Source organism: Pimephales promelas, chromosome 15, assembly GCF_988280905.1.
Source record: "Pimephales promelas chromosome 15, fPimPro1.hap1.1, whole genome shotgun sequence".
Taxonomy (NCBI): Eukaryota; Metazoa; Chordata; class Actinopteri; order Cypriniformes; family Leuciscidae; genus Pimephales; species Pimephales promelas.
The window spans coordinates 20,981,656-21,008,215 of record NC_142783.1 but is presented as its reverse complement, the minus strand read 5'-3'; the positions used below and the strand labels follow the sequence as shown (position 1 = coordinate 21,008,215).

The window sequence follows — 26,560 nt, the reverse complement described above, 5'->3', positions numbered from 1 at the left end:
ACAGGCAGCTCCATGTGAAAACCTGCAAAATAAAAAAATCGGTTGTGTGTGTATATATATATATATATATATATATATATATATATATATACTATAGGCTATATATTTATACATATATAAAATTATTAATTTCAATTCAGTCTGTCGTGTGGCCCAATGACTTTCTCTTAATAATGTTATGAATACTGCTGGGAAGCGTTTCTAAACTGTTCTCTCCCTCCGCTGGTCTCAATCGACAGAACCGCGTAAACAAGCGCGTGAGTCCCCCGCCCCTTCACTGCGCGAGCGCTCCTCTCTCTGCGCGTGCTGCTGCCAGTTCCGTGTCGGCCGCGAGTTTACCAGCCACGCACTGCCTGCACCCGCTCAATCCACCGCCGGGCTGTAACGGTGTGACTCTCTCTGGCTTCCAGACCCCTCCTCCCCCGCTTCAGTCTCCATTAACGGCCGAGCACAGAGCGAGGCGAGGGGATACGTAACGGTGAGTGTATTTCGGATGGCCACGGAACGTGGAAATCTGCGCTACGTTATCGGGTTGGGGACACTGTCACCGAATGTGTGTAAAGTTTGGGGATGGGAGAAATTGTGTCATGTGGTAAGACATAGGCTGTGTGCCCGCCAGTCCGCTCTAGTGGAGCAGACAGATGCATAATTATAGACTGTAAAAACGACGTCGCGCGAGACAAGCTCAACTTACCATGTGTTATAATTTCCATAGGGATGACGTCACGCAGTCCTTGACGCCGTGCGCGCAGCTTGCGCTGATGAGATAACGGGACTGTGACACGCGTTTCTGATGCAGATTAAAAGCTTCATAGGAACAAGTTGTTGGTTTATAATGCGTTTAAATGAGATGCTAACAATCCATTCGTGTTAGTTATTATTCACATAGTAGCCTGTGAGTTGCCGTTTTCCTCTTATACATATGTATTACATAAAAGGCAGAGAGCATCGTAAGGAGTACGTCATCGTTAGAAATGATTGACCGATGGCGTTGTTTCTGAAACACAGTAACAGTGCAAATGTGTGCATCTGTAAAAAGTTTAACCCTCAGAGACCCAAGTAGCCTATTTACAATTGTATGTTCTCTTCCCGTGTTGAAAGTGCTTTAGAAAGCTGCAAGTTATAAAAATAATCATTTAAAGCATATTTTGTTTTTGATGTGAATTTTGACATGGCAAAAATGCTGGACTTTCACAACTGTTTACGATCATAGGCAGGCTCCTCCTTATACTGTGAGGACTTGTAGTGCCATGCTGTTGGGGCACATTGTCACAAGGGGGTCAGCGTGACATACTTTCACGTCATGTTTAGAGGTCTATACTGATCATTTGGAGTAGTTTATTCAGTCTATTTTTCATTTCCTTAACATAGAGAAAAGTTCAAATGCTTACTTGAAAAATAGATAGGCTATTTGTTACAAAAAAGTTAACAATTGTGTTAATAGGCAGTAAGCTTATTGTGTGGCTCTCGAGAGATGTATGATATTTTTGTTTTTCCCCACCAAAACATTTGCTGTGATAGTTCAGATTATTACCCTAAACTAAAAATAAAATATGTAAATGAATTGTTTTACTCAAGCATTGCAATTTAGCTATAGGCTGCTATATGCCTTGGTGCAACACTTCACAAAACACAAGTGATTAATATGATGCTAGTGTACAACAATTAGTACCGAGTCTGACCCACTAAAAATATTGATTCATATTCTTCTTTTTGGGAGACTTTGCTCAGTAGTACTGATATTAATTTTAAATAGGCTAGACTTTGTTGTGTGTGCTTTTGATGCAAAAGGAAGAGGGCCTCACTATCCTGCTGGATCTAGTGGTTATATTGTGGCCAAGCCAATGAAAACTCAAAAGAACTCTTTAAATGACGCACCCTTCGCTTTTCCCGTCTCTCCTGACAGGGACTTTCCTAAAATTTTTTAGACTGAAAGGAGGCTCAGCTCAAGTCTGGTTTGAGTTGGACTGGTTTCAAAACAGAATGTGTGGTGTAATCATTTTTGATACATTCCTTGTCGTGTGCAGTCATAATATGTAACTGAAAATTCACACTAAAATTTGGTAATTGATATTCTTACAATAACAAGTCAATAACTTTTGCATATGTTTTTTTTTTATTTTTTATTCTAGGATCACTCTCTCACCAATGTCTTCGGCTCAGAGTTACAACTGCCTCAAAACTGAGGCAATGATGAAATCACCGTGGCAACCCTGTGTGGGAGCACAGGCAGCACTGTGACTCTAGCTTGTGATCTCCTGACCTCTGTGAGTCGAGATGGCAACCCACCGAAAACACCTGGTCCGAGATTTTAACCGTCACATTACCTGCTCAATTTGCCATGGATACCTGATCAAGCCCACCGCTGTCACGGAATGCCTGCACACTTGTAAGTCATTCATGTCTCGCTAATCCGCATTATGTTCTCTATGACCATCTCTCTTTTCTGATAGTAAAAGAAAACCAAATATTTTGGTCCTTCTTCTACTTTGGCCTGATTCTCTCATTCTCTCATCCTTCTTCTGTTCTTCCTTTTCTTCTTATTCCATTGTCCTCTAGTTTGTAAGAGTTGTATCATTCAGCACTTTGAGGAGAGTAATGAGTGTCCAGAATGTGGGATACAGGTCCATGAAACCAACCCTTTAGAGATGCTGAGGTAACCAAGCTCACCCGCACTAATTTCTCACATGCACAGATTAAGTACACACGCAAGTCCTCTGTTTTATGTGGTATCTTGGCTTCACTTTTTTGCAGGCTAGATAAAACCCTGGAGGAGATCATCTTCAAGCTGGTGCCTGGACTAAGAGAGAGTGAGATTTATAATGCACTTCAGAGATACACTTTGTTGGCTATGTAGTTGTGCTTTAGTTGGTAAGTATTTCTATATCTGTAAATTGTTTCTTAATGTACTTTCTTTAAATTGTGTTTATTTACTAGAGGAGGAACAACAGGAAAGTGAGTTTTGGAGAAAAAATAAAATCAAAGCAAATGGAGAAGGTAATAATTAACCATTCCATACACAACCCCTTTACACACACAGTCGCGTGTACCACACGTACAGATAAACCAGATTAAAGGTCTGCTTTCCTTTGTCTTCTAGATGGCCCAAGGGCTAAGAAAGCTCGCCTAAGTGATGAAGAGGATGAGGACGGGAAAGGTGGAGACTACCACAGGAGTGATCCTCAGATCGCTATTTGTCTGGACTGTCTACGTAACAATAGCCAATCAGGAGAAAGCACTGTTAAGGTGCACAGACACAGTATAGTTTAATATTTTGTGTGTATATGTTGAGATGTATGTTTGTGTGTGTGTGTTTATAATTTGCACCCCATGTCTCTTTGAAACAGGGTTTAATGAAGAAATTCATCCGTTGCTCCACCCGTGTTACGGTGGGAACCATTAAGAAGTTCCTCTGTGTAAAATTGAAGCTGCCAAGCTCTTATGAGGTAAAATACTGTTTTATCACTCTATCACTGTGCTGTCAATTCAGGCACTGCATTTGTGTGAGTGTATTGAGACTTAATAGATTTCTTTCACAGTTCAGCACAGATATTAATAAATAAGCTCTTGATGGGTTTACCCGTCAGACTCAGTTGTGAAGCTTGATATTCAATGAAAATTGTTTCATTTGAGGTTACTTTTCTTAGCCTCTGCTGTAGTGCATGTGTAACATGCCATATTCTTCATAAAGTTCATAAAACAAGCTTGTCCGTATTTCTTACAGCTCGACGTTTTGTGTAACGGGGAGATCATGGGCAAAGACCACACCCTGGAATTCATCTATCGCACTCGCTGGAGACTTCAGGGTGACAGCGTAAGTCTGTATGTGTGTGGGTCAAATTTTTCCAACATTGTTTAGGCTGAATGTCCCCCAAGGATAGTAAAACCAGAATAACTTACATTATATGGAACAGCGTATCATCCCCAGAAGGAAAATGGCTTTATAAACATGCTTAATATTTTCTCCAGGGTTTGGGGATGAAAAATATCATTACCTCAGTTTTAAAATCATCAAAGTTATTTTAAAGACACCACAATTATTGAAAAGCAAATGTATGTATATATGTTTATCTGTGTGTCAACAGTACCTTTAATTTATTATTTTCTGGGTTGTCAAAGTTACTGTTCACTTAACATATAGGTTTTTACATTTACGGTCACATTCACCAAGTCTGATAATATTACTGCTATCATGAGATTAATTGTGATTATTTTATTCTGGTATTCTATTTTTTACCAGTAAGAACAAAACAAAACAGTTTTTGTCACCAAAACACTCACTAAAAAGTACATTTTCCCCCAGATAACAGTTTAAAGCCAGTATAAAATGGAAATAGGAAATCTATTCCACATCTAAATGGGTGTTATTGATCAGATTATAAATGATTAATCTGTGCATGTTTCATTTTTTTGGTAACTTATCATTTTTAATCTTCTCTCATTTAGTCTACTTAAACCTAGCACCTTTCTAACAATCTGCTGCAAGCTCACATTTAGACCTGTCTCCATCCAATCAACAACAAATGGATAGAACCAAGACCCACCGTACATGTTTTGCTTTTTCGATTAACTGTTTCACTTGGATATACATCACATTACGGAATAAGAAAAACTGTCACTACATTTGTTTCATTGTGTATTCTTTCACACAGTATAAATAAAAAAATATAGCTGCATTTATATTTTAGGATCACGGATCATCATATTATATTCAAAATCTTTGGCATTGAAAGGTTTGAAAAACCTTTTCTAGAAACATTGACAGGTAAATTATTGAAAAGTTAGTTTGACCCTGAAAATCTGGGTGTGTGCTCATGAGAAGTGTGAACAGCTGTCTCTGAGTTGGTGGTAGTGGTGGGGCAGAGGCAAAAGGAAAAAAAAAAACTGCTCACAGCTACTGACAGATCTATGAGTCATATTTCTCCAGTTACACAGAAACACACACACACACACACACACACACACGGGTATGTCGCTAGTGGGGCGAAGGGTAGTGACAATTATAGGGGCACAAAATCCAGCAGTTAAACTATATAGGCCCCTGTTGTATGAATAATTCTAATATTTATATTAGTTCTATGCCTGAGATTTAAATGAAAACCATGAAAAAAAATGCAATTTGGTTAAATCTTTTTTTTTTCTCCAAATATCTGTTTCTCTTACCTCCCTAAAAATGGTTTAGTCTGATCTAAAGTATTTATTAATTATTCAGTCAGTGACAAATATCAGATGGACCCAATACATTTGTAAGTGCCACCCACCCTAGCTCGTGAACCGAACCAATCAGAGTTGAGGCGACATATCTGAAGTTAACAATGAACTTGGTGGAAGAGCAAGAGATTGACTGTCGGAAAAATGTTGTGGAAAAGATACTGTAACATAGATCAGGGTACCAGAAACGCCATGAAAACAAGGAGAGGGAGGCCATGAGAGTTGTTGTATCCCAGTCAATCAGGTTATGTATTGTTATTTAGCTGGAAATAAAAACTACCGTCTACTCTACATTACAGCCTGTCACTTTTCATTATCGGTGTGCACCACAATCAACCAAATGATTACGTGGTCAAAATCCCTGTCTTTTTACACTATTGTTAATAGAGTTTAAAAAAATTGACATGAGTCACGATGCATTGCATTAGGCACCTGACCTGCTGGCTGATGATGTATTCATTACATCATCAGAATCCTCTAGGTATGGTCCTGCACACACACACACACACACACACACACACACACACACACACACTGGAGGTTGAAACAAAATCAGATCTGAGGACACATAGATGCCGCTAGGTTTGTGTCCTTGCCTTTTACACCACAAGGACTATGACAATATAATGGATATTATATTGCGCATCAGAAAATGTGAAGTCATTCTTTACTTTCGTTTTCACCCCAGGCTTATCCCATGGTTCTCGAATACCGTCCGAGGATTGACTTTGGTTAAACAGCACTTACAGCTTTTGTGGAAATCTCATGCAGACTGATGTCAAGAGATGGACAAAAAGCAGAAAAACTGAATGATTGTGCCTCTGTTGAAAGTCAACAACACAAAGCTCCATGACTGACAGGACTGCTCTCCTTCCTGTGTACTGCTTCAGCCTCTACTCCTCCATTCCTCCCTCCTTCATGTTCCTGTTTGACAGTTGTGGCTCCGCCCACTGGCACTGTATCAAGTTTGATGATTATATTCCTCCAAAGCTTTCTCTGCATGTTGTCTCTATGACAACGCCTTAGCATTCAGCGGCCCGTTGGGATTATCTGATAGCAATCTAGAAATCACAGAAAGTAAGCTAAAACTCATCGCAAAGCTGCGTCTTGGCCAGGTGACAGGAGAGAGAGAAAATGGAGACGTTTTTAAAATGAAGTCTCGCTAGGTAGATTTTAGAATGTTTTATTAGGTGTTTTTATTCAAGATTTTGCACTAGAGTCAAATCCAAATGTCTCGCTATAGTGTTCCTAATCTATCTTACCTTTTACACTCTCTCTATTTACTTTTATTTACTTTTCTTTCCTGCTCTAACCACCCACATTGTCCCTCTCTCTCTCTCTCTCTCTCTCTCTCTCTCTCTCTCTCTCTCTCTCTCTCTCTCTCTCTCTCTCTTTCTTTTGCACACACACACACTCACTTTCTCAGCCAATTTCTATCTTCCCTCATACTCTCATTTTTCTCCAATGGTGTTTTTGGCTCTAGTCAGAAGTATTGATGGATCTCATTCAGATGGAATTGAATGAGAGCGCTGTAGATGTCCCAAAATAACAGCACTGAAAGGCACTCTGGGTAAGCATTTTTCCTTCACACTGTGAAGGCCAAGTCTTACATTTAACCAAACCAGATCATTTTTTTATAGAAATGATATAAGATTAACTGATACCAGATATGCTTAATGCATTAATTCATTGAAAATTCTCATCTTTAAAAACAGCTGAATGGGGAATGACTGAAGGGTTCCAGCTGCATCTATCTAAGAGCCGCTTTGAACTCACAGTCTGTTAGCTGTAAACATTCTGTTGTTTCCTGTTAATCAGAATTATATTTGAGACATTCCAATCAAATCCACCTCAATAGATGTTTTAATTTTAAAACCCAGAATGTCAATAATGCACTTTTTACAGTGTGTTTTGAGTGTGATGCGGCAAAATAATGCTATACTGATGCAACAATGTTTGGTTAAACATAATTAAGTGGAAAACATGCACTTTCTAAAAATGTGTGATGTCTGGAAAAACAACTGCACAAGGGACATGCAATAATGCATTTGTCTATTTCCACAAAGTGGAAGAAAAGTTCAAATCCAATATTTCTCAATGTGTTCCTCTATATCAAGTCACGGACATGGACTTTAAAATTCAGTCATCACGTTTTAAATATTTTAAATATTAAAGGTGTGTTTTGGAGCATTAGTTCAGACAAGGTAATAGGTTAGCTTTCTACGTTTGTTTAAATGACAGTGTAAATCTTTACTGTATGTTTAGTGGCCTAGAATCATTTAAAATCATAATTACAAGTAAATGATCGCCAAACTGAAAAAGTTGCCAAACCGATTTCATGCACATTAAGGGGAATTAAGGGTTCAAACCATCTAGCTTTGCCAATCCAGATTATATTCCACAAAAATGATGTGATGGTAAAGGATTACATGAATCATTACGTAAACCTTTGATTTGGATCATCTCAGGGGGTGACGACATGCGAAATGAGGGTTTGTTCTGTGTTCTCCAGTTTTGGAATCAAGGAATCTTAACAATGGGTGTTTGAAATTAGAGTCGCTTCAGTGCTGTAAATCATTACAGTTAATCTAAAGATGAATTTAGAATGAGTCTGAATTGCTCAGCAACACTGTTTTAAGTGGATTGTACCTATGTCTACCAATAGTAAAAATATATTTGTCCAAATGTTTCTTATGACAAGCTAAAACTTCATGTTATACCAACATGATCTATTGTACTGAATCTTATAAATCATTTGCACTGTCTGTCAGTTCAGTGGAATTCTTGACGTTGTTGTTTTGGACAAAGGCCACTGGCTGCTCTCCCAAATCCAATTTCCTCCCCACTAAGAAAACATGCAAATCAAATATGAAGTGTCTTTAAGCTCTGATTATAAATACGATGTATTTTTGTATGTTGACGCACTTATGTATATTTGAACCTATAATCAAAAGATTTTGTCAATGCTTGTCTTTTTCCTAATAGATGATGCTGCTTGGGGTAATTAGGGCCCAAGCCTTGAAAAGGCGAAGGTCCTATTGTTTTCCTTAGGATTATTTATTCTTTTTTTTATACGTCCCCCCGCCTGCTATATGTGTTCCTCTTGTAAATGTTCGCACTGTACATGAAAAGCTACCTAATGCGGTTCTCATTACATATTGTTATTTAATTAATGAACATTAAAATATGACAAAAATAGTGGGTTTTCTTCGACTGAATTCTAGAATCATTCGTTTTTTTCTGTAAACATTCTGAAAGCTGCCTAATATACTTGCATGACAGTATAACTTGCCATTAGATCTTCTTAGATTGAAGAATTTTAGAAGTCTTTGCATTAAATACTAATATTAAAATAGACTGAGGGCAGCAGACCTTAAAACAGAGAAGCTAAAACTTTGAAGTTGTTGAAAGCCATTCTTTGAAACCACCGGCTCAAGTGTGATGATATTAGTGTGTCTTTAAATCTGACAATGAATAACAAAGACATGGAATGTGCCTTCTTTTAGACTGTTTCTATGCACAGCTCCCGGCTTCTCTCTCTTTCTCGCTCACTTTCTTTCTCCCCCACTCATGCAAAAGGAAGTGGAATGTGACATGCATTCTTCTTTTAGTCCGTGCATCACTTGTTCAGCTGTCTGTTTGCCCTGCCGTTCTCTCTCAAAAGAGAAGGTCAAAAATACTTAATCTAGGGCAAAGGCAACACACACTTAATCACAAATATGTCCATGCCCATGCAGCAACACTTATTTTATTGTAGTTATGAGCTGAAGTTGTTCAAATGTTTGCTGTTGGATTTTAGAAGAGCTGTCAGCAATAAGTTTGTTTGGATGTTTGCAGTACAATGCAAGTGTTTGCAGATTTTTTAAATTGTGAAATAAATCAGTCACCCCAAATTCTTTAAATGTGAAATCTACACGATGAACTGTTAATGTTAACATAGACAAGAATATAAACATGTTTATAAAAAACACATTCATCCCACAAATGTAAATAAACAAAGAAAGTCTGGCACTGTCTCTCTTTTTTTGTCTTCCCTTTCATCGTGGAATGTTACAAACAACTCTATTTTTAGTCAGTCAAGATTGTTGACAAAAGATGCCAGTTTCTCAGCATTCTTGTTATTAATCAATAACAAAGAGTTATAAAAAAGCTAAAAAAAAAAAAAAAACTAATGAAACAGACATTAGGAACTTTAAAAAATAAATAATGATTATATATAATCATTTGCTTTGTAGGTTCAGCCTCGAATACAACAATGTTCTTGATTCAAGTCACTTTTCTTTCTTGGGATAGAATCTCCATTACAACAACTATAATTTCAGTACCCATATTGCACTAAAGGTGCTCTTAGTTCCATATATAAGTACTTTATTTCATAAACACATTTTTATTTTTTGATAGTCATCATACGGAGAGGGAAGGGAGACACAAAATAGTGTTTAATTTGTTATCCTCTCAGTCTCCACTTCTTGCTGTTTTGTTGCATCATTCTGCTGACATGTGTTTTAGCCTATTATCTATTGGCTAATTGCATTATTCAAGAGAGTGACAGTCATGGTCCCTCCTGAGTCCTGTCCAATGACTTAATAACACAGCTGTTCTCTTTTAGACCTGTCACTGGCCAGATAATGGAGCTGATCGAGCCCGTTCTCTGGCTGATCACTGGGTGTATTCTGGTAGCACTGTGTTCATTTGGATCTTGTTAGCATAGATGATCTAATTTGAACTTCTATCCTATATTTCTCTCACATTTTCTTCCCATGAAGTCATAAGTTTAATGTCAGTGGTATCTTGACCTTCCAAATTTAGACCTCAGATCAAGCCACATGGCACCAATAGGATTATATATAGGTGTGACATCACTACAGTTTTTTTTTTTTGGGGGGGGGGGGGGGGGGGGGGGCACGTGTTACGTTTCACAATGACATCACAACTATGCCAAAGGTCAGAACATATTTATAATAAATTCCTATTCAAAGAATCCTAAAAAAAGTCTCAGTTTCTGTAAAAAGATTGAGCAGTACAACTGTTTTTAACTTAGGTTATAATGAGTAGGCTATATTCAAATGATTTCTGATGGATTGTGTCACACTAAATTAAGACTGGACAAGTGGCCTGTGAAAATTCAGCTTTGCTACGAGACGAATAAAATAAAATTACATATTAAAATAGAAAAAAAGTTAAATTGTTTTAAATTGTAGTTTTATGTCAAAATATTACTGTGCTTTCTTTAAAAAAAAAAAAAATAGGCTACATGTTTTCAGTGAAACTGCGGACAAACGGCCTTGGAGCGCCGCGTTGCATTCTGGGACGTGGCGCCCATGTTGACAGCTTCGCAAAATGTAAACATACCAGGCAGCAAGTCGAACGAGGAGAAGCAGCTGAGTTGGGAGAAAGAAAATAAAAAAAAGATGTTAAAACCCCTAAAAGGATGCGGAATTTACCGAGATACGTTTAATAGGGAAACCAGGGACCGATGTGGATAAAACGGCACTTTTAATGGGTTGGATCCATTTGAAATTTCCAACAAACAGTGCAGTGGGAGCACTACGTTACGCTAACTTGGAAAAAGGTAAACTGCGCTCCACCTAGCTGCTAGTTTAGTAACAGTTATGGTGCTAACAACCATTCACACATGTAACATACTTTTAACTATGTGTTTTCAAAAGTGTAGTTGTTAGTAACGTTAGCTGTTTTAAGTAGTGATGGCGAGATGAAGCTTCATAAAGCATTGAAGCGTTCCATCCAATTGGTTCACTCATGTGTGCCGAAGCTTCATGGTGCTTCATTTGCTCTATTGTGCCATCAAGTGGACAGTAAATGTAAAACGTGCAGTGTGATTGTAATGACACTATGGCTTTGGTGTCTGAAGCATTGAATGAATTAATCAATGATGTTTGTGATGCTTATACATAAAGTATAAACTTTTACATGGTGTCTGTCTTTATGATATTATGACAGGGTCAAAATGAAAAGTGGAAACAAGGGAGAGCATTGAATGTCAGCGTTGAATGTGCTTGTGTTACTTATTTTTTATTTTATTCACTTTTATTTAAAAATAACAACTTCTCCAGAGTGCTCGGCTTCAGGTGGCTTCTTTTTTTTTAATTTTTCATTCATATTTCAAATAGACCGCCAAACCAGAGCCCGTCTAACGGAGAGCCTTGGCACTTCCTATTAGCCCCATTGTCTATTATCTTGGTTGCAGTTCCATCAGAATTCCATTGGAGGTGATCGCGGGCGAGTGCAGAATGAATGGGGGTCTATGGGGCTAAACTGCTAAAAGTGTCTCTTTCACCTGCTTGTCGTTTAATCAAAATAGATTATATTGTTGATTCCGCAAGTTTAATATAGATTATAGGCCAAAAGTCGAATGAACGAGTACTTATGTCCTTTTGATTTCTTACAGGTTAGGCTGTTGTTGGCCGGAACACGCTAGCATTCTGCTATTGTGTGACGTCATCACATTTTTGAATGGATTTTTAGAAAAGATAAGTGAACTTAAAAATGCAATTTTCAGCTGAGTGTATTTTCTTAGCCCTCCCTTTTGAATGCAACTTTCAAATTACTTGACAAAAAATTACATCCTGAGAAAAGTGGATTTCTGGGGGTGAAACCCCATTGACTCCCATTCATTCTGCACTCGACCGCGAGCGCCCTCGCATGGACAGAGCCAGTCCAGAACCCGGAAGTAACCAGCCAGTGCCAATAGGGGATTATCATGCTTCCAGGTTTCATGGGCGGGATTTGTCAACTTTGTGCATGTGCATGTCCACTTCCGACGCAGTTCAACAATGCCTGAGACGAATGCTATATATGTCACTGCTCTGTTCCACGTTGTAAATCTAACCAACAACGCCAACCCTACTTACGTTTTCATGGATTCCCGACTGAATTGAGTATAAGGAAGAAGTGGATTAAAACTTTAAAATAAAACAAGGTAGCACGTTTGTTTGCAGCCGGCACTTTAGTGAATCAGACTAATTTACCAGGGATGCCGTATAAATAAACTTAGTGTAGTCCTTCATCAGTTCGCCAGTGAGATCGGTAATTCAACGGAAATGGCAGTGCACAAAGATCACTGAATCCGGAAGTACTACGTATCATCGTGATAATCCCCTATTCTCTTCAATTAGACATTCTCTGGCCAAACCGCGAACCACTTCCTGAAGTTGTACTGCCAAGTTGTCTGCCACATTTGAGCAGTCCATGAATATTTGAGAGCAAGTTGAGCATCTGTTGCAACCGTAGTTAGACCTTTTTTACAGTCTATGAGGAAGACAAATGAATATAGCCTAATAACTATGAAATAGACTTTAGCATATGATTTTGCTAAACTAACATAATACAGCAAGACGAAGGTGTTAAAAATATTAGGCTACAATTGCCTTAGTAAAAACATGTAATATTGAGTTAATAGTCTACAAAACAACAAAAACAACACATTCTTATATCTGCTTACTCTAACTTATGTTGTTCTAACAGCTTGATTATATCTTTAATAATGTCCTTTAAATTATATGAACATCTTCCTTTAAATGCTTATGAATACCTACAGTTTCAATGTTAGTAAAAGTTACACACATCTAAAACATGTAATAAAATAAAAGAAAACATATAGAAGAAAATAAAAGAACACATATAAAAGAAAAGAAACATATCTAAATGTAAATATAAATGTAAAAATAGCCATCACAACTGATACATAATATACAATAAAAAATAAAAACAATAATGATGTGTAGTGATAAAAGGTACCCTGGCATCCTGGCTAAATTTGCCCCTTGACCTCTGTCCATCATGGCCACCTAATCATCCCCATATATATATGTATATACACCAATTGACATCATCACTCTGTCTCCTCTCCACCAGTAAACTGGTGTGTGGTCAGCGTTCTGGCGCAATATGGCTGCTGTCACATCATCGAGGTGGATGCTGCACATTGGTGGTGGTTAAAGAGATTCCCCCTTCTATGTGCAGAGAAATGTATAAATTAAATATAAATTAAAGTATAAATGTAATGAATAATAATAATAAATCATTTATAATAAAAATGGGAGCAATATTCCATATAAAATAATTCTATGGTGACTTTAAGAGAGTTGTTTCAATGAAATAAAGTGTCAGCATTACTTGACAAGCTTTACTTGTTATTTGTTCTGTCATAAATTTGAAAAGGATGTTTCTTTGTGCACAGTCACACTATAATCCAAAAACGTGTAAAAGACGGTAATGTTGGTGTTTTTGAGTCTGCATGGAAGGTGCTGCTTCCCCCCCACAGTCGTTTCTTTTTCATGCCTAAAAAATGTGCCTGTAGATTTCGCCTGCACATTCACTAAGCACCTCATTTGAGCCTGAAGTACATGAAAAAAGCCAATGTTGGTGCTGGAAGAGCCTTTGGCCAGCAGGGGGTGCTCGTCCTGCAGACTCTGAGATTTATGTAAAAAGGCACCTTTTGTGGTAAAAGGTGAATAATACAAATGGTCAATAATCTGTCTCAGAAGGACTATGGCATGGGTGTAACCCTGGGATGAAATAGTATGTAGAAATGAACTGAACACAGTACTAATAATAGCCCCTTTCACCTTCTGTTATAACCCATGAGAGGGAGACAAAAAGCTTTTCAGAGACTTCAGACTTTAGACATTCAGACTTCACTGACTGGCTCAGTCTTTTTCAGGCTTAATCTATCCTTATTTTCTTTTGCTAATCTGTCTATGTCATGTATAGAATTAAAATAATGGCAAATGTATTTGAAAAAAAAAAAGCTAAAATCACGCTACTTAAACCTTAGTAAACTATGCTTGCATTTTAGTGCGTCGTATTTTTAGGGCTTGCATTTAAAAACTATGGTTTAGTTAGCATTTAGTTGCGGCCTTTAGTCCATATTAGCTCGTTCACAATCAACACAAGACCAGGACCGCACATATCAAAAATCACAGACGGAAGGTGGCGTTTCTGACATCCACAACGCCCACAACAATCCGCATCGCAGCACCACCGATGGAAAGTCTGTGTTTCGTATGACCCCACTGGTACTGTCTCTGGGAGCCTGGGTAGAGCTTCCCAACCTGTCCCACTGGGTCACTCAGACGATCAGGCTTGGCTATGCGATTAGGTTTGTGCGGCCTCCTTCCCGCTTCAGGGGAGTCCGCTCCACTTTGGTTGGTGGCAATGCCCCTATCATGAGAGCGGAAATTGCTACCCTTGTGAAGGGTCCGATCGAGACTGTCCCTTCAGCCGAAATGAGGTACGGCTTATACAGCCTGTACTTCATTGTCTCAAAGAAAACCGGCGGGTTACGACCAATCCTGGACCTGCGCATGCTGAACCACTCCCTTCACAGGGTGCCGTTCAAGATGCTCACCGCCAAAAGCATTTTCGAATGTGTGTGGCCCCAGGATTGGTTTGCAGTGATCGACCTGAAGGACGCCTACTTCCATGTCTCCATTCTCCCTCTACACAGACTGTTCGAAGGGCAGGCATACCAGTACGTGGTTCTCCCTTTTGGGCAAGCCCTGTCTCCTCCTCGCGTCCTCACGAAGGTCGCCGAGGCAACCTTTGTTCTCCTCCGAGAGCATGGGGTTCGCATCCTGAATTATCTCGACGACTGGCTGATCCTAGCTCACTCTCAAGATCCGGTTTGCGAACACAGCCTATCAATGGGGGTCGGCCTGAGGCATCACAGCTTCTAAATGTCTTCATTGTTCCCCTCTCTCTAAAGATAAGTCTATGTGGGAATTTTCTTGCGGATAAAACTTATGGATATAGTGAACATGTATATTCACTTGTGTGTGATGACGTGTGAGACGACCAAATTTCAAAGTTTTTTACATGCCCCCTGATAAATATAAAATAGATTTTAAGTTCAAGTCAAGTTTAATTTATGATTCATGAGACGAGCTCCAGTTCACAATCCGGCGCCGTGTCGTGATTATGTCTAGTCCGTTATACCGAAATCCAGGCAATTGGTCGATGAAACATTAAGATGATTAAATCTTTATTAAAATGAGAGTTTATTAGACAAGAGATTTCCACGACCCATGCGCAAGAACTGAACTGAAGTAGTTGAAGGAGATCGCAATTCTTGTGCATGCGTCGTGGAAATCTCTTGAACTCTCGTCTCAGGCCTACAAGAAAGAAAACGAATTGTCAAATAAAGTCGTTATTTTTGTTTGTTTTTTCGCACAAAAAGTATTCTCGTCGCTTGATAAACTTCTACTTGAGCCACTGTTGTCAAATGGAAAATTTAAACATTTTCTTCATTGACTTTCTGGGCCGTCAAGTTTCGATCCCTAGCCTACGTACAGTAGCAGTGATCCACTTCTCAAATTTAATTAAAAAATATCCTCATTTGTGTTCCGAAGATGAACAAAGATCTTAAGGGGTTGGTACAGCATGGGGGTGAGTAATTAATGACTTAATTTTCATTTTTGGGTGAACTAACCCATTAAATGTTTCCCTTACCTAAGAGAACCATTTAAAAGATTATATGCAACACCTTTAAGTTATTCTCTTAGGTAAGGGGAAGAGGGCAGGACGAACTCGTCATTGGAGTCTGAATAGTCGCAGATGATTAGCATTTCTTTGTACATTGTAGTTAGCAGTGAACGCAAGCAATTGTTGTCGCGTCAGCATCTGCGAACTCAAATGTGTAAATACCACTCTTTTACAGTAAGAATAAGGACGTGATTAGATAGATTTGAAGGTAATTAAGTAATGCAGTAATTAAGTCTTCCTGACAGAATTTATGCTAAACTTTTATTTTTCAGTAATTGGCATTTATATGTGAGTTTGTTGCGCTGTGTGAGACTATACAGGCATATAGAACCCGTTGAGTCTGTGAATGGTGAATAATGAAATGTTTAAGCCTCAGTGACCTCCCTGGCCCCACGCTTAATGACCTGCTCAGTCCATGTAGCTAAAGACCAAATCCATTTTGTCGAGCAATTAATTTATAAAAATTGGCACATTACACAATGTGTATTTATTTTCATAACAGGTTTTTGATGAAAAGAAATGCAAAGAACTGAAAAAAAGGAAAGACATCATGTGTTAAATGGGGGGAAGCCAGAGCGAGCAGTTTGATGTTTTGGAGCTGGTTTGTTATGAGAGTAAAGTCCATGTTAGCATAGGACCCTTGTAGGTACATGTACGGGGCAGGTGGTTGATGGTTTAAGGCCAATTGGATGATGGTGCATGTGGGTCATTTTCCTGAGGGAAGAAGCCAAATATGCTGGAACCAGGCCTTGAAGTCTTACAACACACCACTGACCTCTGTCCCTAATGCCCTTATTTGCTCTCACACTTTCTCTCTCTCTCTCTGTATAACATATTTATGTGCACATTAATTTATTATATATGTTTATATTATATTATTATATTTATTTATGTTTTATTTCTAGCGTTTCCTTCATTGGGACAGGACAAACGTGCAAATTAGCATCTGATTTAAGACATGCTTTTTTGGGGGCAGTAAATGCAAATACCAGTATATTGGCCTGTGCAAACCTTAGTAAATCAGCTTGCGTGATTAATATAAATACTCTCATCCCATAAAAATTATGCATCTAAAAGTGAAACTCCTACATATACATGTGTTGTAAGGAAAAAAAAAAATTATAATAATCCTGTCCATGGCTTTTCACTGCGTATCTTTCATAAATCCTGACAATAGTTTTTTAATTCCAAAAGAGGGTTTGCGTTGGCACAAGCTGTTAAATCTGCCCTTAAAGAACACTTAAAACTGTATTTTTGGTGTTTTCTTTCCTGAAATAACGAGGTTCTTGAAATAGCTAATTTCTTGTAGTGTTTTGCACTAATATAAAATCTTACTTTCTTTACTTAAAACTTAAGCTTACCTTTCTTTGTTTATAATTTTCATTTAGTTTAACTTGATGTAGGCTACTAAAATAACAAACTAAAACTGACATAAATAATACAGTAAAAGCTATTTTCAGGATACAAGGCACACAGAGTTTGAGGTATAGAAAACAGCTTTATTCAATGGTGCAACAAATCATGGTGAGGATCAGGAGTTAGAAGACGTGAGAAAACACAGGATGCAGGATCCACAATAGGAGAGTTCAAACACTCCAGGTAATTAATAATATAACATATCAATAATTAATAATAACAATCCTTTTTGGGATATTAATACTGGTCTTTTTTCTTACAGGTTCTGGCGTTGGTACAACGGGTGGCAAGCGAATTCAATGAAACACTGGAGATCGCTGGATGTCAGGTAACAAGTGGATACTGACAAAGTTCCTGGAGGTCACAGATCAAGAAGCCAGAGGTTAGTCAATCACAGGTGAGTACTTTAACATTCAGAAGTTTTACAGGGATCTCAAGGAATCGGAGACAAAAGGATAAGGGTCAGTTCCTGTTGGAGGCTTGACAAAGTACTGGGGTATTGCAGCATGTTTTATGTGTTGGTGGAATGAGGTGGATTAATGTGAAGAGGTGTGCGTAATCAGAATTCTAGGGAGAGTGATTGTTGTGTGGTGAGGGAAGCTGAATCTGATTGGTTCCTGACTATACAAGGCCTATTTCTCTCAAATATTGTTAACAAATCTGTCTAAATTTGGGTTAGTGAGCACTTCCCGGAGTTTCATGTCAACTTTTCTCACTTTTTGTGACAATTATACTAAGCCACTCCCACACCATACACACGTCAAAGTAACCAGAACTTTTCTCTATTTAGTAATATGACGAGAATCGCATGGGTGACAGACGTATGTATGCAAAGTCTAAATTATAAAAATGTATATGAAGAATGCTATAGTGAATCAGGATAAGACAAAACCAAGTTATGGAAGAAGTATTGATGATGTATTGACATTATTTCAATTGTGTTAATTCTGAACAAAAAAAGGTACAGTGATTTATGTAAATTAAATACATTTTCACACATTTTTTTTAAACAAAGTGCAATTTAATTTAATTCAATATGTAATTTAATTTAACGTCTTTGTTTTAGGGTTAGTTTAATAATTGTCGTATTTTAAGAATGGCTATGGCACGTCTTTGCATAGAAAGCTAAAAAAATTATTCAAAAAGTTGCTTAAACAGCAATGCAGTAGAAGAGAAGAACATTAATCTTTAGATTTATCCTATAATTACTAAACTGAAAATCAATCAACAGATTAGTGGACTGCAACTATTGACTGAAAACTTGTACACAAACATGCATACGTGACATGGCTGGAAAGTAGATAAAAACAGAAGCCTGTGTTCCTCTAAAATATGTTCTCCTTTCACATAAAACCCCTCCGATCACCGATTCTTCTTTGGTCTGCATATCAGGGGATGTCTTTGGCATGTTCTCAATGTGCAATGGTACACGTACTCAATGTGCCACTGTAGGAGTGCAGTGTTCTGCCAAAGTGGTTACTTAATGAAAATTATCCCATGTTGGCCAACAAGTCTCTATCAATAGTCTGTAATTCATATGCTTTTGTGTATGTGTGTTTTGAAGGGGTGGAAATGTTTTCTTTTGTAACTGGACAACAGTCTTCTGTGACTTTTGTTTTTGGACAAAAATTCAACAAAAATGTGGCATAAATAAAATTTGGTATGCCTTTATACTTGAGTCAACAGATGGACATCAACAATCAACAATCTTCCCCCACAAAGGTGAAGTGCGTCAGAAAATGAGCGCGATCAGTTTACTGTTGCTGTTGTGCAGCTTCGCCCCTCGCCACATCCAATGTAGACTGCATTGCTTTCTTTTGAGGGAGCTTAACACACTCAAGCAGAGTGTTCCAACATGCCTGCGCACATATATTCAAACACGCATACCTTGAATGAACTCTTAATACACATGTGTACGCTATCAGCGTTCTCACAGGTTTGCTTTTTTAAAATTTGCGTAGAGAAAACTTAAGAGTTTTTTGTTAAAATGGCGTTGCGTTAGCGGCCCCTAAGTTAATAACTAAGATCGTTGCGGCCGAAGTGAATCATTCAAAACTAACTTTAGTTGGAAATTATCTTCATTATAGCTGACATAAAGCCAAAATGAATCTGTGACTTTTATTTCCTATTATTACTGCAAATCCACTTTCGAACAATCTTCCTTGTTAAAAGCGCTTTATAAATGAGGCTGAATTGACTTGATAAACACAAACACAGCTTTTCATTTTAATTCATGTTTGAGTTGGTGTATTATCAGCAGTGAATGTGTGAAGCACATTCCGTTCTCCAACTAGTCATCCTGTTCACACAGTTGTTTCACCAGTTACAAAGAACATAACTTATCTACAAATCACTAATGCCTACTTACTTTTAAGAAACCTTGTTCAAATATATAAATCATGAGAAATAGATTTGCTTTTTCCGAAAGTAAACAAGTTATAGGTAAGCTTATTTTTATGCTTTGCTTCTGTGAAAATGAAATGGCATCAGACCTGTTGACTGTGCATGAGAATCTACACATAAAGTCATGTAAAAATTACAATAAATATTTACGTCATAGCTGTGTGGAAGAAAACACCAATAACAGAAAAGTATGTAAAAACTGCAAAGAGGCTGATGACCTTGCTGGACCCTAATCTATCCTTCCACTCATACACAACACAAACTCTGCCAATCCCTGCACCTCTAGCTGTACTTTATCCCTGAAAGTGGTCAGAGAAGAACTGGCCCCTGACTGAGCCTGGGTTCTTCCAAGATTTTTTTTTTTCTCCATTTGGTCATCTGATGGAGTTTTAGGACACCATCGGGTCACTTGATGGAGTTTTTTGGTTCCTTGCCACTTTTGCCTTTGGCTTGCTCAGTTGGGGCTATTCAAATTAAATGACCCATCATACCATTGATCAGCTCTACCAATCTTGATTGTCTTTTTTCATGCATAAACAAACACTGTGATGTTGTCTTGATTGATACTGTGAAGCAGCTTTGATACAATCTATATAGAGGGAATGCATTGACGGGTGACTTTCCCGCCGGAACAACCCCCCTCAGCCTGACCGAGTGGCAAAAGATCTGCTGCGTGACTGGATTTAATATGGGGAAACTGCGGAAATGCGACTAAAACAAACAATTTGATCAATTTAAACTAAAGGTTGGAGTCAATATAGTGTTCATTACACCTTACTAAAGATAGTGATCCATGGATATTGACCTGCAGCCAGGAATCGTGTTGCCTAATATTTATGTTTGCCTGATTTTGACACCGGGGAAATAAAAGCAAAATAGACCTAAACATAAAGCAAATTTGCCTGTGAACGCTTTATATAAATATAATATAGGTAGGTCTAAATCCGGATGATCACTTATATCAGTGTTATATTTAGCATATCATATCGTCCAGCCCTAAAACTTTATACGTTTTTTTGGTCAGTGTTTATTAAAAAAAAAAATCCAATAATGCAGAATATACAATGATAAATATTTAATTGATGAGTTGTTAAGGTATATAACAATACAAAATATATGGGTATGGTTTTACAGCTAAATTCAGCATATTGACACAAAATGATAACTGCAAATCCACCTTTCGCTGACTGGAGTCCAGTTGTTTCTGTGAATTGCAGCGATCCATTTGATCCTCTTTAGCAGTCTGTAAAAATATACCTCCGATGTTTTGTCAAATCTAGTTGTAGGCCTACAGTCAATGGCAAATCTCGTTCCTACTTTATTTGTGTGTGTTGTGTTTGTTTTTCGCGGCATTCGCGCTGAACACATATACAGCCGCTCAGTCTTTTTGCCACTCACTGTGAGGAACTGCAGGCACTCCGGACGACGGTGACGCCACGCGCATTCCCTCTATTGTGAAAAGCGATATATAAATATATTTGACTTGACTTGACTTGAAAGTCATTGTGAACTAAAGTCCTCCTCTACTATGAAAAACAGTTGAGAGAATACTTTCTACTCTATCAGTAGGTTATCCATGTGGATTTTGTCCTGTTTCATAGTCCATAGTTGCTGTGGAACAATCACTGACTCCCAGTTCAGATGAGTCTCTTTTTTTCATTGTGTCGTTGTTACAGTGTAATTAATATTTAAGTACTGAGTAATAATAATAAACTACATGCACTTACTATAGGGTTATGGTGGAATTAGGGTTTGGTTGCACAATGCTATTCATGTCATGCTGTCATAAATCCAAGATGACCTGCATATCAGTCAAGAGCAACCAACATAAACAAAAATGTGCTCTATTCAAGTGCGTCAGCTTGAACTTATGACATTACATACAATAACATTATAATGTTCAGTTGTTACTTTAATCCAATACAAGTTACAATATTCAATATCTTATTTAGACATCTCATAGGGAGCACAGACACACAGCCCATAAACATATTTTACAACACTTCAGCTCCTGTAGGTAATGCAATATTTGATCACATGACCGTGGCAGCCAGTGAACTATCACAGTGTTTAGTCGTGAAGGTAGAGTGTACAGAGATGTCCTGAAGGATGGATGATCCTGATTGGTCAGCTTGTTTGTTTACTTCACAACCAAATTAACAAAAATAAATTGAAAAGTCATTATGGTGAGATTTATACATTATACAGTCAAAGCTTTACTATAGAATAATAAATTAACAATAAGTAATGAATGTTTGACTCCCTATTATGGTAATATTGACCCTTGCATGAAAATGAAGTATTGATTATTGTTATTGTTATAATAAAATAAATTAAAATAATTATCATTAAAATTTTGATAAAATTGTTTCAATAAAATTTTGCAAATATATATGTTTACATTCATATAAATGTATTACAGGCCTTGTTTTAAAACAAAAACATCACACATATACAAATTATGGTCGTTAACAAAAAACATAAAAATTAAGGTGTATTTGGCAGTCACCCAGAATAAAAGAACTGGTGTTGATTTAATCATGTGATTTAAAGAGCTGTACGTGTAAGTCTGTGGCTCATTGCATCATGATGTTTTGCAATTTATTCTTATCGTCTGGAGTGAAATTGTGTGTGTGAGTGTGGGTAGGTAGGTTTCAGATACTGAAAATTCCCTCTCAGGAATAGCTCACACTGGGTCAAACCAGCCTGTAGGTCGGTTAAATATATCATCTGCATGTCAAGTTCACTGGGTTCATGTTTATGGCTCTATGTATTGCAGTGAAAGATTGTAGACCCTGAAGAAGATGTGAGAGTGGAAAGAAACCCTTCGCAATCATACTACAAATCATGCGGAGTTGCCCAGTTACCATATGTACCATCAGAAAAAAAAAAAAAAATGTCTTAACTGCAGAATCAGAAAAACTCTTTAAACTAATGTTAAGTGTAATTATTCTATTTTATGCAATTTTTTTGTTTCTGGAAATGTGCTTAGCTACAGTATATAGTAAATTCTCTGTGATGCAATCGGCCTTCAAATACGGCCTTCGGAGGATGCAGCCTTCACATTGGGACAAAGCTAGTCCTATGTTTGCCAGATGCCATAAAAAAACATGAAGAAGACATCGTCACTTATTCATATCAGTGATACTTAGCGGTTGTATTTCCGATTTGAGTTTGAACTTTAGAAATACTGTGACTTGTGCTTATTTTCTTCATGAAAGCAAAGTTTTGAGCATATATGTGTGCACACTGTGATCGGGAGTTTCAGCAAAAATGACTTCTTTCAGCTAAATGGAATAAAATAAATAATATTTTCCAGTACTGGCACCTTATGAAATGAGGTTTCTGCAGCTAGATGACTTCATAACAAAGTCTGCACACTGTGATCGGGAGTTTCTGCAAAAATGACTTCTTTCAGCTAAATGGAACAAAATAAATCATATTTTCCAGTACTGGCACCTTATAAAATGAGGTTCCTGCAGCTAGATGACTTCATACCAAACTCAAACAATGGCTCACTGACCAAGTACTGGCAAAAGCAAACTGTAAACAGGGTGGTGTTCACCACCGAACTGGAATTAATGAAAGATTTGACTTAATGCGGATACAGAATTTGTTTGTGAATGAGAGTATTCTAAGATCTGTGCCATAATGTTAATTTACTGCTGGCTCTGGTGTCCTGTGCTGTACAAAAGATATTCTCAGATATCACATTAGGTAAACTGCCAGAATAGCCGAATGAAGAAACAATGTAAGAGAAGAATTTATGTTTACATGGAATCTGAATCCTGTGAGCGCATCCTAAACCATGTGTTTGCAATTCGTGTACAGGAAATAAAAAAGCAAATTAAACCTTTGAGTTTGTAATGCCAATACCTGGGGGAAAACTTGCTTTGCAGAGCAGGAAATCACAGCTGTATTAACAAATCCATTCCATACTCTCCTTTGCACTCAGTAAGAGAGACCTTGTTCTTGACTGACTGTGAATGCACTGTTCTCCTGCCATCTCTTAGGCCTGTTTATGGCTCCTGCCTCAGCTCTCTATCTGCCCTCGAATGTTTGCATAACTTTAATTTTAGAATCATAAAAAATGGAGACCAAGGCAAATGGCTTAAGGTTTGGAGACTAAAAAAGGACTGCCGAGGTACCAAAAGGTAGTCGTGAACATTTTTGCTCCAATTAACTCTTATTTGTAAGCAACTACAGTTAAGGCAAATTCCAAGCCTGCTATATATAGGAAAGAGCGGAGCCATTTGACCTATTTCACATATTCCACAAAGTTGAAATATCAGCAGTCAGAGCCAGTAAAGTCTATTTATTGTCATGCTGTCCCTTTGACAGATAGACAAATACATAAATACAGATTGACAAATAGACACATCTGACAGAAGACAGATCGAGAAATAAAATGTAGAATCGTTGGGTTCTCCATTAGGAAGTGGCACACAAGAATGAGATAAGAGTTGCAAAATACTTGGCGGCCACTTGATATGCAGTTTGAGTGAATGTATGTGTGATTGTGCCTATGTGACCTTTTAGCTTTTTAAAATTCAGTTGCATTGCCCAACAGAGGCATGACATGTTCTTCATATTTTTCTCATAGTTATTTAAGGTTACCACAGTCTGTACACTAAAATTGATAATGGAACATCCTGAAAGAATCTCTGCTATCAACATGGTGTTCCTGTTCATTGATTTAATAAATGATGACCAGATGAAATAAGGTTGGCATGACAGAATGTATTTTTGAACTGTGTTCAGCTATGATTTGGCAGAGGGTGTTGATATCCAGGGTTATCAGAGGTTACTCCTCAGTCTAAATCAACCATCATTTCTCTGTTTTAAAGAGTTGTTTCATATATGCATGAATGCTTAAAAAACAAACAAAATGGAAATCTCTCAACATTCTCTGCATTCCGCATCGAGTTGAGAAATCCCTGAGCAAACATAGAATCTTTGGCTGCTTCAAGTGCTTTTATGATTTTAAAGAGAGCATTTATAAGCCTGTGATTCACATATCCATTACGTGTCATACACCAACTTATCTTCTCTCGAAGTCCTCGGAAACTGCATTATTATTCACGTTTTTGTTGGTGCTTGAATGTTTAACTTGAATACTTGGCTCAACTTGCTTACAGCTACAAGAGTAAACTCAGGTCTCACTGTCACCGGTGTTTGTTTTTTCAAGCAACATTACTATGATATTAAAATCCTGCCATGATTCAAAACTGAAAATAAAGTTCTGAAAGGTTGAAACAAAGTCAAAATCTTAAAAAAAAAGTTTTGCAAGATCAAAAATTAAGATTCTAAATATCTCTACAAACACTATGCTGTTTTGAGTTTTCCTTCTTCAGAAGTGCACCACTCTTTAATACGGTGTTGTGCAATCATTTTTTTCCGAGTTTCTAGGTCTACCAGTGTATAGTTTGTTTTACAGATTGGAAATCTTGTAAATGTTGATCTGAAAACTGGTGTGCGAGTGTGAATAGGTGAAATAAATTTTGACACTCTGAAAACTGAGTTTTGAAAGGGCGAAACGTATTACATTACATTTGCACTCCTATTGCAGACTATTTTTCCAGAGCTGAGTTTACAACACCCACTTTGTACACCAACACAGTTGTAAGCTTGCGACTCATGTGATTTGTGGCAGCGTTGACACGCAGCTCTCTGAAACTCTGAAACTCAGACTGAGCGAAAATGAAGCTTCGCTTCCTCGCAACTTAAAAAAAAAGCCTGAAGGGAGGGCCTTCTGCTCTTGGCCAATGCTTTGCTGTTTGCTGACATACAGTCCAATCACAAGTCATATTTACTGGAAAGGTGGGATTAACCGACTGCTCCGCCAATGACGAAAGCAAATGGGATGAATATATAGTATCAAAATGATTAATACGTGCAAACACAGTTATCAATGAACTTGATTAATGTTGCAGAAATGTTTTACTATCCGCAACCATAGGCCTTTTCAACTTGTGTGTGCAAAATTCTAAATTGAATGAATGTGTTGCATTTTGTACAAATAGAGACATTTTTGAGAATACAAATATTTTCTTTTGTATTAGTGTATCATAACTATCATAAGTTATGATACAGTAATACAATTCCATTTTCTGTCATGACAGTGTATGATCGCGGTGTGGGACAGCCCATTCTCACCCCCAAGGCGTCACTTAACTGACGCCTTGGGAAGCATTTGGACATGCTTCAATATCTGACGCTTTAGGCGCCCTTTAGCGTCAGTCAGATGACGCCCTAGGATCGCGTGTACCCTACCCCCACCCCACACCTAAACCTAACCGCGTCCTCTAACTGATGCTTTCCTTTAGCGTCAGTTAGATGACGCCGTAGGATCGCGTAATGTAAGTGACGCTAAATGGCGCCTAAAACGTCAAATATTGAAGCATGGTCAAAGGTGACGCCTTGGGGTGAGAATGCGTTGGGTGGGATGAGGTTGTACCACAACTGCTCTGTTCCACATGCTGCCTTGTTTGATGCGGCAGCTTTCACCAGGTTGCAGGTAAGGCAGTTCTCTCTTTTCCCGGTTATAGTAGTGTGACATCTGTTGTTGTCGAGCCACTAACTCATCTCTACCTTGCACCGTGGCTTGAGGCATCAGTCAACGAGAGGTTATAGGCAAAATCAACTTGAGATGGCGACCCATAAGCAATTGTGCTGGAGTGACTTTGGAGTCCACTAATAGGAGATCAAGCAGGCACCTATAGATGTCCTTGCCATTCTCTCCTCCTTTTCTCATAAGCTGTTTTATTGTTTGCACAAACCTCAAACTCTGTCCATTAGATTGAGGATATGTAGGACTAGACATCACCAGGTTAAAGTTCCAATCTGTGGCAAACTGTCGAAAAGCATGACTGGCATATGGCATATTGTCACTCACCAGCATGTTCGGCACTCCATGCTTGGCAAAATGAGATTTCAGCTTGTTGATGATCTCTTGTGCTGTCTTTGTTCTCAGACTCACCACTTCAGGGTACTTAGAGAAGTAGAGAAGTACGTTGTATAACGACAA

The 26,560-nt window shown here is 38.0% G+C and overlaps 1 protein-coding gene across 1 annotated transcript; it reads left to right on the top strand.

Annotated features, from left to right (window-relative positions):
• The first annotated feature begins 268 nt into the window (after positions 1 to 268).
• On the top strand, positions 269 to 9,227 carry pcgf5a (polycomb group ring finger 5a). The gene is made up of 9 exons (XM_039657499.2): positions 269 to 478; positions 2,133 to 2,389; positions 2,560 to 2,656; positions 2,755 to 2,810; positions 2,938 to 2,997; positions 3,101 to 3,246; positions 3,348 to 3,446; positions 3,725 to 3,814; positions 5,900 to 9,227. The coding sequence occupies exons 2-9, from the start codon at positions 2,278 to 2,280 to the stop codon at positions 5,945 to 5,947; spliced, it is 708 nt and encodes a 235-aa protein (XP_039513433.1). The 5' UTR covers positions 269 to 478; positions 2,133 to 2,277; the 3' UTR covers positions 5,948 to 9,227.
• The last annotated feature ends 17,333 nt before the right edge of the window (positions 9,228 to 26,560 follow it).

Bases quoted from the DNA above. Each gene is read 5' to 3' on its own strand.
- pcgf5a (XM_039657499.2), top strand. From the start codon at position 2,278: ATGGCAACCCACCGAAAACACCTGGTCCGAGATTTTAACCGTCACATT. The intron at 2,811-2,937 runs GTGAGATTTATA...TTTATTTACTAG, and splicing joins GGTGCCTGGACTAAGAGAGA to AGGAGGAACAACAGGAAAGT. The intron at 2,998-3,100 runs GTAATAATTAAC...TTTGTCTTCTAG, and splicing joins AATCAAAGCAAATGGAGAAG to ATGGCCCAAGGGCTAAGAAA.